Source organism: Panicum hallii, chromosome 7 (genome assembly GCF_002211085.1).
Source record: "Panicum hallii strain FIL2 chromosome 7, PHallii_v3.1, whole genome shotgun sequence".
Classification (NCBI taxonomy): Eukaryota; Viridiplantae; Streptophyta; class Magnoliopsida; order Poales; family Poaceae; genus Panicum; species Panicum hallii.
This window is the reverse complement of record NC_038048.1, coordinates 25,978,880-25,992,486: the sequence shown is the minus strand read 5'-3', so window position 1 is coordinate 25,992,486 and position 13,607 is coordinate 25,978,880. Positions and strand designations below refer to the sequence as shown.

The 13,607-nt window shown below is 46.3% G+C and overlaps 1 protein-coding gene across 3 annotated transcripts; it reads right to left on the bottom strand.

Moving 5' to 3' along the window:
• Positions 1 to 2,478: 2,478 nt before the first annotated feature.
• LOC112901681 (probable ribonuclease P/MRP protein subunit POP5) lies at positions 2,479 to 7,624 on the bottom strand. Of its 3 annotated transcripts, XM_025970640.1 has the most exons (5): positions 7,170 to 7,250; positions 5,714 to 5,955; positions 3,870 to 4,073; positions 3,622 to 3,759; positions 2,479 to 3,037 (listed from the first exon to the last, which is right to left on the bottom strand). In XM_025970640.1, the coding sequence occupies exons 3-5, from the start codon at positions 4,039 to 4,041 to the stop codon at positions 2,889 to 2,891; spliced, it is 459 nt and encodes a 152-aa protein (XP_025826425.1). In that variant the 5' UTR covers positions 4,042 to 4,073; positions 5,714 to 5,955; positions 7,170 to 7,250; the 3' UTR covers positions 2,479 to 2,888. The 3 variants fall into 3 exon arrangements, with proteins under 3 accessions (XP_025826425.1, XP_025826423.1, XP_025826424.1); XM_025970638.1 differs by lacking the exons at positions 5,714 to 5,955; positions 7,170 to 7,250 and adding an exon at positions 7,566 to 7,624; XM_025970639.1 differs by lacking the exons at positions 5,714 to 5,955; positions 7,170 to 7,250 and adding an exon at positions 4,588 to 4,617.
• Between the last annotated feature and the right edge of the window lie 5,983 nt (positions 7,625 to 13,607).

Below are 13,607 nucleotides of genomic sequence, written 5' to 3'. Positions count from 1 at the left end.
TTCCAGCGGCCTTGTTCCTGCATCCGCACTACCACGTGCGGCCCCCGATGCCTCTTCGCTGCCTGTGCAAGGCGTGGACGGTCCTCTTGCGTTAGTGACCGGCCCACTGCCATGCCCCCCCCCAATAGGTGCACCAGCAGCTGATCTCGGCTATCCCGACTGGGCCCCAGCCGACCTTGGCTTCAGCCGGTCCTCAGCCGGCTCCCGCAGGCTACCCGTCGGCCTCTACTTGCACTCAGCCAGCTCCTGTCGGCCACCAGCTGGCCCCAGCTGGCTCCCAGCATGGCCCTTCGCCTGCTGCACCCCGGCAATCGGCGCCCATGCGCGAGTTCCGCCACATCTACACCCGTCGTGCGTTGTCTGCTCCAGCAGTCGGTCCTCTCGCCCTTCCTAAGGGTGCAGTGCCGGTTCCCCCTGTGGTGAACCAGCACCCCATGACCACAAGGGCGAAGCGTGGTTTGCGACTTCCAGCCCTATACCACACCGCGCCCTTGTCGCCCGTTTCGAAGACCTTCCGTAGCGCTCTTGCCGATCCCAATTGGTGAGCTGCTATGGAGGAAGAACACGCCATCCCACTAAAGAACCACACATGGGACTTGGTTCCACGACCGCGTCGGGCCAATGTTGTCACTGGCAAGTGGATCTTCAAGCATAAGTTCCTGTCTGATGGTTCTCTCAAGCGCTACAAGGCTCGGTGGGTTCTTCGCGGCTTCACTCAGCGACCCGACATCGATTTTGCTGAGACCTTCAACCCGGTCGTGAAGCCCGCTATAGTTCGCACGGTCTTGTCCTTGGCTCTCTCTCTCAAGGATGGCCTATTCACTAGCTGGATATGAAGAATGCTTTTCTTCATGGGACCCTGTCCAAGACTGTCTACTGCGCCCAGCCTGCAGGTTTTGAGGATCCGGCTCACCCTAAATTTGTCTGTCGGCTCAACAGATCACTATATGGGTTGAAGCAGGCGCCTCCTGGTACAGTCGGTTTGCTGCCTAACTCCTTAGTCTGGGATTCGTTGAGGCCAAGTCAGACACATCGCTTTTCGTCTACCACTACAGCTCCGATATCATTTATCTACTACTCTATGTTGATGATATTGTCCTCACAGCCTCTTCCTCGGATCTCCCTTAGCGCACCATTCAGGCCTTGCAGCAGGAGTTCTCTATGAAGGATCTTGCGAGCTTCACCACTTCCTGGGGATGCACGTTCAGCATTGTGGCTCTGGACCCTTTCTCTCCCAGCGGCAGTACATGATAGACATCGTGCTGGCATGGCTGAGTGCAAGCCGTGTTCTACGCCCGTGGACACCAACCCCAAATTGGCGGCAGATGGTCCACTTGTTCCAGATGCTTCAAACTTCCGCGGTCTCGCAAGAGCTCTTGGGTACCTCACCTGTTCCAGATGCTTCAGACTTCTGCAGTCTCGCAGGAGCTCTTCATTACCTCACCTTCACCGGCCGGATATTGCTTATTCAGTTCAATAGGTTTGCTTGCACATACACGATCCGCGTGAGTCTCACCTTGCTGCTCTGAAGCGTATTCTTCACTACATCATATGGACTCTTCACCTGGGCTTGCTTCCTCATCCGTCTTCGCAGAGCGAGCTGACTGTGTACTAAGATGCTGATTGGGCCGGTTGTCCAGACACTCGCAAATCCACCTCGGGTTATGTGGTGTTCCTTGGTGACAACTTGGTCTCCTGATCATCAAAGCGCCAGAACATAGTCTCCAAGTCTAGCGCAGAAGCTGAGTATCGCACCGTGGCCAATGGCGTTGCAGAGGCCACCTGGTTGCAATAGCTTCTCCTCGAGCTCCATGCACCACCACATCAGCACCGTCTACATGTCCTCCAACCCCGTACAGCACCAGCGCACCAAGCACATTGAGATTGATCTCCACTTTGTCACAGAGAGCGTTGTTATTAGCGATGTCCATATCATGAATATTCCTACATCTTAACAGTATGCCGACATCTTCACCAAGGGGCTTCCATCCTTAGTGTTCACGGAGTTCAAGTTCAGTCTGAACATCCGCACTGCCGACGATCAGACTGCGGGGGCGTGTTAAATAATATGGTGGGCTGGTTAGGCTGGCCCCTTGGGCCGTAGGGCTGCTGGCCGCACGGGCTTGTGTGCTGGCGCAAGTACCTAGGTTAGGCAAGGATCTCCCGTGTTGTTTCTATAAACCCTGGAACATCCTTGCCTATATATGCTGTATACGTGCTTTGCACCCTATCAATCAATTATCCCGAGCCATACTCTCTTTCAAACAACACTGATGAAACATGCTGAAACTTTGGAAATTGTAAATTTAAGCTTGGCATGTTTCATCAGTCTAAAAACCATAACCCGAGCTCGATAGAATATAAGCTTTTAATTTTTAAACCCTGGTATACATGAAAAGTAACTTGAATCAGTAATATATGCATGAAAGTATTTAGTAGCTAGAACCATTAATGTACATCACATTAATACATTCTCAATTTAAGAACTTGTAATTATAAATTGAAAAGTTCAAAAGTTTGTAGTGGCCTCGAAAGAAAGAAATACATGGATGTGTTAGGTTGCTTGTCCAATCCCCATAAGCCACCCAACTCGTATTTGGTAGCCGGTCAGGCCTAGCCAGGCTAGACTAATGCAGAACTGGCGTCCACACATGGCTTTCCAGAAACACGAGGCTTACACAAGACATTGAGGTTGAAGTGGCTACGCCTCATCACCCTCTTCAGCGACACAGTAGAACATGTACAGCAACAACATTGACACCTTAATAGTTCCTTCTGTTCATGCCATAAGTTGTGAGCTCAATGTTATATCCACACTCAATTTGCCATTTCATTCTTTTCTTTCATCTAGAGAAAGTAAAAAATAAAAATAGGAGAGGACATAGAAATCAGCTCTCTAGTCCTCTAATTTTCTCAAAGCAGCTCTGTACGGACTGGATGATCTCTGGTGTGACACGGTCACCAGCAGCCAACTTGTATTGTTCAAATTTTGCTTCATCGCACTCAAGTGCAGCTTTCTTGCAAGCCCTGATGCTTCCTAGTGATAAATGAATGTCATGATGATTGAAGAGCTCAACTGTAGTAGTTCGGTCATAGAAAAATAGTGAACCTTTTCTTAAGGAATACAAATTAGTGCTACAATAAGGCAAAAGGACAAGACAAAATATTAAGCTGATCATCCAAACTGACATGTGGAAATACTTTAAGCAGTAGAAGAACTGGCATAACTATATTCTGAGTTCTGGATTAGTTTCAACAAGTCCAATGGAATAGATGTATGTAAAAAACAGAATGCATTGGATAATTCTATATATTCTGTCTACCTTCATTATAAATGAAATGAATATATTGCAGGAATGTTGCACTGAAAGGCTAGAGTCAAAATACTCCAATGAAATGTCAAAACAGCTTGACAGTGGGCATATTAAATCCTCTCTAAATAACAATCCTCTCTACCAATACTATTGTAGAAAGAAAGGAAAAATCAACGAGCAAAATAAAATCAATTACTACTATCAACTATTCAAAGGTTCAGGTTGCACCAAAAACAAGTGCCAGTTGCAAAAAAACCAAGAACAACAACACTGTTTGGTGTCATAATCCACAGAGTGAGCCACTCACCACTCATGTCAAGCAGGTTGAATGATACAGGTATTTTCCCAATGCACCTCACCATTGTTATAGCAGCCCAAACCTTCTGGTGGTCTTCACATGACACACGGATAATGCAAAGCTTTGTTACAGGATTAACATACTTCACTGAAAATTACCAGAGCCCATAAGTATTTTCAGATTAAGAAGCCAGTAAGCACAATACAGCTATCATTGCTAAGAATTAAAGAGAGTTTAGGAGTAATTGCTAGTAGTACCCTGCAATGATCCAAGAGATGCAGCTAGGCCACACTCCCCAAAGTTCAGCTGAATGCTGTCTCTTATGACTTTGGTTATATTAAACTGGGTGAGGATGACAGGGTCTTGTTTGCCTCTACCTGCATCTATAAAGACCTCCATCACCATGTACCTATTCTTGAAGTGAACCATGGCGAATACACACTTCTTTTCCTGCAGAGCTCCTGTGCCAGATGAAAGACCAGTAATACTCATCATAAATTTAAGAGAACCAAATCAGATTTTGTTGTCTAAGCCACATTGCCTAAATAAGGAATAATGGGGGAACAGCAGTAGTGTAAAAGATCAATCATCTAGCACAGTGGCAGACCCAGGATTTGGAACTAGGGTAGGCCTAGCCAAAAATTTCAAAGCGCAGTTCAGTATAAATTAATAGAACAACAGTACAGTATATAATAACAAAACTTACAATAACATAATTAAAAAGGTTCCATAATAAGTCTAATTCAACAAATTAGTTGGGAACTCAAATAAATTACAATATAAAGAGTTGTAACAACAATGAAATCTTATATAAATAGAAGATTACAATACTAATCTAGTCTAGGGGTTTTGCTTTAAGCTTCCTCGTGGTCATGAAAGTGTCCAATTGTCAAATTATTCACTAAATGTCCAATTAATCACTGAATGTATGAATTTAGAAGTGAGATTAAGAATTTAAGATGGAGCAGTACACACCAGAGAGAAAAACTTGCCGAATTACCAAATTGGGGGTGTGGGCTGAAGGGCGCCGCTGCCTCCTGCCGTGCGGCTGCTAGTGTACATCAGTTCAATTTATGAGTTGCAAGACTGCATCGTCCGAAGCAAAGCTACTTTCCCCTAATTAGTGATTTGCTAGATTCCTTAGCTTTTCTTTTCCTCTTTGTCTTTCCTCTTCTTCCTTTCCTTTTGTTCTCATTTGTACATTTTTTGCTCCTTTTTAATTTGATATGTAATCAGTTGGGGGGGGGAGGGGAGTGCGCCCCTTCTGTTCTATCAGAAAGCAAAGAGTTGCAAGCCAGTTATAACACATTCCTATATGGCTCTTTTTCCAGAATAAGGATGGACTAGTGGATCAGCGCCGTGCCTTCAAAGAAGGCAGCAGTTAGAGTTTTCTTAGCTCTAGGAATCTAAAGTAAGATGTTGCCCTGTTGCGAAAGTGCTAACATAGAAAATTAGAAGAATGGTCATAAAATGCATTAAGCTGTCAGTAGGCAGATGCTATTGGGCTTAAGAGCCATAAATATCAAATGGTTCAATTAAGTTAGCCTTCTAGAGCAACCGACACATTGGTTAACAGCAAAGATGTAACAACAAACCACGCTGTCTGCTCAGCAAGGATTGACTTAAACGTGGGCCATCAACCAAATCTGAAACCCTCATAAACTGTGTGAGATATGGGAAAGAAGATTGGTAATTTTTTTTTCTCAAACATGCGAGAGAGCTGCACATTGTTAAGGAGATTGATAAAATAACAACGAGGTGGTGGAGCTAATTCAGAAAGCTCTACAGTGATTTATATTGTTCAGTGTTACCTAGTCCAGTTTCTTCTGCTAGCAGTTACGATTGGACCCAGTCACATGGAAGACAAAAATGTTGATTTTATCTTCAGTATATTCCCTACCCAGACCCTAAAATTTCTTCATCAACTAATAAAAGAAGAATCGAAAGGCATCCCCCACTTCCATAAGTTCACTAATTCAACCAATTCGATTCAATCAAGTGCTTCAAACACGCTCATTTGAATATTAACCACCGAGATCATGAGAGTAGTGGTTGCCTGATGGACTATAGTGCTTATGCCTATACACTTACAGGGACTAACCTGCCGGTGGCTGAGGCGCACAGACGAGGAGGCTGGAGCGCAGCGGTCCGCCAGCCGGCGCTCGCGCGAGGCTGAAGGCGTTGCTCACGTGAAGGAGTTGCGGGGCTCGCAGAGTGTGGAGCGGAGAAGGAGAAGGGATCCACTCTCCAGCGATCGGAGCGGAGCGTCCGGCTTGCGGCGGCGCCCGTGCGCCGGAGTCAGAGAAGCCCGAGGAGGTTTTTGCAGAGAGAGGGGGAGAGAGAGAGAGAGAGAAGCCGATTTCACATCTAAAACACATGCACTCCTACTCATCGTTTTCTATGGGAATTGGCAAAACGGGTACCCAGCAGACAAAGATCTCATCTCGTATATCAAGGATCACCAATTTCTCTTGACAAGTACCAAGATCAAAAGAATAATTCATAAAAACATAAACCTCGGCTTCTCTCTCTCTCTCCCCCTCTCTCTGCAAAAACCTCCTCGGGCTTCTCTGACTCCGGCGCACGGGCGCCGCCGCAAGCCGGACGCTCCGCTCCGATCGCTGGGAGAGTGGATCCCTTCTCCTTCTCCGCTCCACGCTCTGCGAGCCCCGCAGCTCCTTCACGTGAGCAACGCCTTCAGCCTCGCGCGAGCGCCGGCTGGCGGACCGCTGCGCTCCAGCCTCCTCGTCTGTGCGCCTCAGCCACCGGCAGGTTAGTCCCTGTAAGTGTATAGGCATAAGCACTATAGTCCATCAGGCAACCACTACTCTCATGATCTCGGTGGTTAATATTTCAAATGAGCGTGTTTGAAGCACTTGATTGAATCGAATTGGTTGAATTAGTGAACTTATGGAAGTGGGGGATGCCTTTCGATTCTTCTTTTATTAGATGATGAAGAAATTTTAGGGTCTGGGTAGGGAATATACTGAAGATAAAATCAACATTTTTGTCTTCCATGTGACTGGGTCCAATCGTAACTGCTAGCAGAAGAAACTGGACTAGGTAACACTGAACAATATAAATCACTGTGGAGCTTTCTGAATTAGCTCCACCACCTCGTTGTTATTTTATCAATCTCCTTAACAATGTGCAGCTCTCTCGCATGTTTGAGAAAAAAAATTACCAATCTTCTTTCCCATATCTCACACAGTTTATAAGGGTTTCAGATTTGGTTGATGGCCCACGTTTAAGTCAATCCTTGCTGAGCAGACAGCGTGGTTTGTTGTTACATCTTTGCTGTTAACCAATGTGTCGGTTGCTCTAGAAGGCTAACTTAATTGAACCATTTGATATTTATGGCTCTTAAGCCCAATAGCATCTGCCTACTGACAGCTTAATGCGTTTTATGACCATTCTTCTAATTTTCTATGTTAGCACTTTCGCAACAGGGCAACATCTTACTTTAGATTCCTAGAGCTAAGAAAACTCTAACTGCTGCCTTCTTTGAAGGCACGGCGCTGATCCACTAGTCCATCCTTATTCTGGAAAAAGAGCCATACAGGAATGTGTTATAACTGGCTTGCAACTCTTTGCTTTCTGATAGAACAGAAGGGGCGCACTCCCCTCCCCCCCCCCAACTGATTACATATCAAATTAAAAAGGAGCAAAAAAATGTACAAATGAGAACAAAAGGAAAGGAAGAAGAGGAAAGACAAAGAGGAAAAGAAAAGCTAAGGAATCTAGCAAATCACTAATTAGGGGAAAGTAGCTTTGCTTCGGACGATGCAGTCTTGCAACTCATAAATTGAACTGATGCACTCCTACTCATCGTTTTCTATGGGAATTGGCAAAACGGGTACCCAGCAGACAAAGATCTCATCTCGTATATCAAGGATCACCAATTTCTCTTGACAAGTACCAAGATCAAAAGAATAATTCATAAAAACATATACCTTGCCGGGGGAGTGCAGCAGGGGCAGTGGCGGCGCCGGGGGCGGGGAACGCGCCGGGGGGGGGGGGCGCCGGGGGGGGGGGGGGGGGGGGGGGCCTGGGGCGGGGCGGCGCCGCGCGGGGCGGGGCAGCGCCGGGGGGGAGGGCAGCGCCGGGGGGGGGGAGCCGGGGGGGGGGGGGCCGCGCCGGGGGCGGGGCGGCGCCGGGGGGGAGGGCGGCGCCGTGGGGGAGGGCAGCGCCGTGGGGGAGGGCCGCGCCGGGGGGGGGGGCCGCGCCGGGGGCGGGGCGGCGCCGGGGGGAGGGCGGCGCCGTGGGGGAGGGCAGCGCCGTGGGGGGGGGAGCCGGGGGGGCCGCGCCGGGGGGGAGGGAGGCGGCGGGGGGGAGGGCAGCAGGGGCAGTGGCGGCGTCGGGTTGGAGAAGGGAAAAGAACGAACGGAGGAGGAAAAAGAAACGAATCGGTATGCGTAACGAGTGGCAGTGGGTAATTTTACCGAGTTTGGATCGCCTCCAACGCAGCAGAAGCAGCTCGCCGCCTGCTTCGTGATTTCCATCTGCGGAAGTAGGTTACGGTGGGAGATGTTGAGCCCGAAGCAGGTTATTTGCTTTGGCTTCTGCTTTTTCACAGCAGAAGCAGGCTGCAAAAGCAGAACCAAACAGAGCCTAAAAGGGTCCAAGAGTACGGCCCCGCTGCGGCCAAGGCAAGGCAATGGCCCAGTTTGCTGCTCAATAATTATGATTCATACAAAGCCTAGGTTTAGCCCGGTATGAAAAGGCACAGTGTTCGAGTAATTTTCTAAAATGTTTCAGTCGATTCTTTAAATCTAAGTAAAGCCACGTGGCGCTGATTATCTACAAAATATGGGTGAAGGGATACTTGAAATCAGTCAATAGTTCCTATGTATAACATCTCAGTATTCGAGTGATTTTCCGTTGTGCTTCAATCAATTTTTGGTACCAGTTAGATGAAGCCACGTGAACAGGTCTGCAAAATTAATGCGTGTCTAATGGAGAATGATGTCTCATCCAGATGAAACACATTGAATCAACAAAATCGTGTGGCATCTATTTTACTAAAAAGCAAAAGTAAGAGCAGCATACTGAGTAATGAATCTGAGAAAAATTAAAAAAATATGATTACATGAATCTTCTGATCAATAATGGAATATACAACAAGTGATGTACATGCTAGCAGCTATCATCAAAGCTGTTGGAAAAAGAATGAATGCATCAAGGGAACAGGGTAAAAAGAAAAATCTGAAGATAACATGAGGGGGGGTTGAACAAACTCATAGGGATAGTGATATATCCTAAAAAGTTTATGAAGCTAGAAATGTACTTATGGAGTCTGTGGAGTTTGTGGACTTGATACTCACTTACAAGTTGATGGCCTTTCGGTGCATTTTACTCTTTAAGTATAACTTGATCTTAAAAAAATAATATGAATTCCTCCATTAATTTGATCTAACCCAAAGAAATATTACACCCTCCAGGATAAAATGTTAAGAAAAATAAATATAAAATCAAATAGGATTATTAAATGAGATAGTAAGTATGGGAGAGCTCTACATTATTGTTTCAACACTTTTAAACATTATATATATTGAAATATGCTTGTTATATTTTTTCTACTTCTATATGTTACAATTTTCTTAGGGTACAAATTGATCAGGGGCGGGTGAAGGGTCACCCGCCCCTACAAATTATTTTCAAATTGATTCAGAAAATTCAATTAACTCAGAAAATATAGCGAATCACATAAAAAGGTAAAATTTGTACCCTGAAGCTATTGTGCCTCCATAGAACTAGAAAAAAATATGCTAAGTATATTTCAGTGTATATAATGCTTAAGAGTATGAAAACCATAAAGAACGGCTTCAGTTTTATGAGATAGTAAGTGTGGAGGGAGGGGGGTCAACCGCCCCTAGAAATCGGTCTCTATATATGGGTGGGAGGAGGTGGGACTTAGCTATTTTTCGCATTTGAGATTTGGGATGCCGTTAGCCTGTCGAATTTCAACCGCGCCGCCACTGATCCTCCAGGTCCTCCCCGACCTCCGACGCTGCCTCCCCGCTTCCCCGTGCTCGCCACCAGCCTCCTCTATAACCTTCAGCGCCGCCCACACGCCTCCTCCTCACACGCTGCCGGCCTCCTCTCCGCTTGAGCCCGCGCACCTCCTCCCATGCATGCCGCCGGGCGGCCTTCTCCTCATGCGGTGCCCTCCACGTCCTCCTCCTCCCCGGCGCCTCCACCTCCTCCTCCTCCTCCTCCTCGCCGGCCTCCTCCCGCGGATCTACGGCCGCGGCCCTGGCGGCGCCTCCTCCACTTGCCGCTGAGCCGCAGCCCCATCCTCCCCAGCGCCTCCTCCTTCCCGCACAAGGAGGAAATAGTGCGCGCACACACACTCTAGGTTAGTGAAACTTAGTGGAAATAGTGAAAATATTCATGTGGATGCATTGCCACTTTATTTGAAAATTAGTTAGTGAATTAGTTAGTAAATTAGTTAGTGATTTAGTTAGTAAATTAGTTAGTGAATTTGGTAGTAAATGAGAAGTGTATTCGATATTGTTTGAATTAGTTAGTTCTTTTTTTTCCATTTCAAAGATCTAAATTGACTATGGTTAGTTCTTTTTCATTGTAGTTATATCCATTATCAATTTATTTTATAAGTGAATAGTTCTTTTTTATTTCAATGTGAAAATTTTAAAATACCAAGGTTTTATTCAAATATTTTGACACTCCAATGATGTATATAATGGACCCCTTGCAAAATTGTGAACCCTAACTATTCGAGGATAAGGGATTAATTCAGAATGAACTTATGTGCTTCACATTCTGAATTCATTCCTTATCCTTTGACAATCAAGGTTCTTTGAAAGTCCAAACAAACTGAGGAGTGTCAAAATAGTTAGTTCCTTTTTTCATTTGAATGATAAAGTGTTCGTTTGAATGGTAAAACAAACCGTGACACTCTAATGATGTTTGTCCATTCAACTAGGTTTCTATTCCAATATGTATTCCAATATTTATTCAAATATGTTCTTTGGCTCTCTAATGTAGAAGTCGTAAATGGATCGTCCGTCATCATGTTCCCCACAAAGGGAGCATGCAGCATTGCAAGACAATGAAATGGAGCAAATTGCATCCCAGATGGAGTAGGACGATGAGGGTGACATTGGAGTAGAATCTCGGGATGGCAAAGGTCCCAGGGTAGGACAAGCGGCTTGGGTAGGAGGATAGTGGCACGATCTGATAGATCCACATCCATTTCCTCCTTGAGAAAGCCATTCAAGGTCGGATTTTGATCTAGATTAAGTTCCCAATCAAAGTCAGGTAATGACTACACGATTACTTAGAACCTAGCATTTAGTATACATCTTCATAGACCACGTGTAATGACTTGCCGAATCGTATGATCCTTGTAGGCGACTCCAACAGGAAGGAGTAAACGCCAACGTCAAGCTCCAAGCCCAACAGAAGATGAACTTGAAGACAATAAAAGCTCCGGTCCGGAACCTCAAACTACAACGTCCGGTAGCTAAAATAGAAGGAAACGGGGTCAGCATGGAAGAAACCAATACCCCGAAGGCCAATGGACGGTCAATGCAGTTAACGCAGTAGGCGAGCCAATAGAGCCTCATGAGGTGTGTGCAAAGTTTTGAAACGCAATTGGTTCTATAATCTGAACAAAGATGGTTTTGGATCCAATGATCCCGGATTGGCTAACGGTTCCTGAGGGGAAGAAGGAAGCGATGTGGCAATTGTTGAGCAAAACTTTTATTTTGCCAAGAGGAACTAGTAAAGCATTGTGCTAGGAAGATGCTGGGTGAAAGTTTCCGCCAGCGGAAGAGTGATCTGAATACCAAGTATGTCCAACAGGGCTGGACGGCATTTCAAGATTACGGGGACATCACACCAGCACAATGGGTAGAGTTTGTTTGGCAAAAGAACTCTAAGAAAGCTCTAGCCCTAAGCCAGAGAAATAGAGATCTAGCACTAAGCAACATACATAAAGTCGTTCTTGGCCCGGGTGGGTATATTTTGAATGTTGGTTTTTTAGAAAAATAAAAAATTAAATATATGCATATAAGATCTTATTTTGTTGCATAAATTCTAAAAAGCATCATGGTTCAAACAGAATCCAAAACATATTTACGGTTTGAAAGAAAAATAAGATTAAAGGTTCCAACCCAAAAGGAATCTCCACATCTACCCATGCACAACATCCAGCCACCCAATGCATAATTTTTTAATTTAGTCCTTTTTTGGAAAGTTTTTTTACATTTGGACCCTTGGCGGAAAGAGTTGCAAAAATGGACCCCGATACGACGCTAAAGATCACAGCGCCGAGGGTAAACGTCACGGCGCCGTGATTATCCACATGGTTGGGTACGTGGATGGTGCCCGAGTTATGGCGCCAAACATCACGGCGCCGTGATGTTGACCCTCGGAGCCATGGGTACCGCACTACGAACACCTTAATGTCGCGGCGGATCCTAACAAAGCCATTACCCACCTTAGCTGAATCTAACTAGCCAACACGGAAGCTACCATGGGGTTGATGACCTATCAACAAGGTCATAACCAGGACATAACTCACATAGATCGTATTCCTTCTCCATGGTCTCCCGTTGCTCACCCATTCTCCTTTTTGGCTAGCAGAACAACTAGTGGGGTTTATGCTAAGCCGTTGCCCACACAACGGTCGAGTGGTTGTACGATAAATGGGTTAGGCAAGATGACACCTCAGTTCATCCTTATATTGACCAGACGGACATCTCCGATCATGCTCAACCACAAAGGTACAAGCACACTAGTGGCATTTCACACAGAAAACGCCGTCCATCTCGCGAGATTAAGCCTTTCTTTTATTTTCTCAAAATCCCATTTTATCTTCTAAAACACTCGTGCCCTTATTTTTAGTAAAGCGCTTATGATCATGGTTTAAAATATAATGAGAGGAATAACAGGTAACAAGTATCCTCTAGCATGTAGTTTACGCCTAACCAAGCAAATCCTAGGTCATCAGGGAAGGGTTATAGCAATCAAGGGGTGGCTATCCAACCAGGTCTTGCAGTAAAATGATGCATTTTGCAAAACAGGCCAATAGGTTGTATTTATAAATCTAGGATAAATATGCATCAAAGGATGGGATTGGACTTGCCATTCACAAAGCCTTCCGGGAAGTCCTGATCGAGGTACTGTCCTTCAGGTTCGGGCTCACGGCACTGGTTCTCGGACTCTTGCTCGCAGTACTGCTCGTCGACGGGCTCCCCCTCGGTCACCTCGTGATCTACGGCGCACACAAACAAACATTCCATAAGGAAAAAGAAATAAAGGTTTTATTTACAAGCCCGAGTCAGGAATGACTTAAGAAACTATGGTAGAAGGAAAATTTTCGGGAGATTTCTTAATGGCAGGGCCGACATTATGCTAGAAATGGCGTGGTAAAGTTTCAGGGCAAACGGAGGGTTCTTGGCGCATAAAATAATAGGCCGAACAGGGGTTTAGGGGGTGAATAAGGATGTAAGGACCTATTTGTAATTACTGTTGGGGAGGGGAGGGCTTGATTAGAATTTCTAGAAATACCTAGGGTACCCTGGAAAAGGTTGGGGGTTTATCCGTAATTATTTTGTATAGGAGGGGGTTCACTTCCTAAATAGAATGGGCAGGGGGGTTTATTTGGAAAAGGGGTTAAGGGGAGGTGGGGCTCTTAAGGGAATAAATAGAAGGGCAGGAGGCTCAGGGCAATTTCGCCCTTCTTCCTCCTCCCGTTACCAGGAACAGAGGAGGGGGAGGGGAGCCGGCGGCGCCACCGATTCCGGCTGCTCCGGGGCACGGCGGCGGCCGGGGGCAGGGGCAACACGGAGAGGGGAGCACGGGGGTCCTATTCTTCTACTCACCACAGGCCGGGGTGGCGCGAGGCGGCCTGCCCACGAGAGCCAGGGGCGGTGGGCGGAGGGCCTAGCGGCGGCGGCGGTGTAGGGCCGGGGAGGGGGAGCTAGAGGCGATGGTGGAGGTGGTGGTGGTGGCTGGGCGCGGCGTGG

Bases quoted from the DNA above. Each gene is read 5' to 3' on its own strand.
- LOC112901681 (XM_025970638.1), bottom strand. From the start codon at position 4,041: ATGGTTCACTTCAAGAATAGGTACATGGTGATGGAGGTCTTTATAGAT. The intron at 3,760-3,869 runs GTACTACTAGCA...GGTAATTTTCAG, and splicing joins ATCTCTTGGATCATTGCAGG to TGAAGTATGTTAATCCTGTA. The intron at 3,038-3,621 runs GTGAGTGGCTCA...ATTTATCACTAG, and splicing joins CAACCTGCTTGACATGAGTG to GAAGCATCAGGGCTTGCAAG.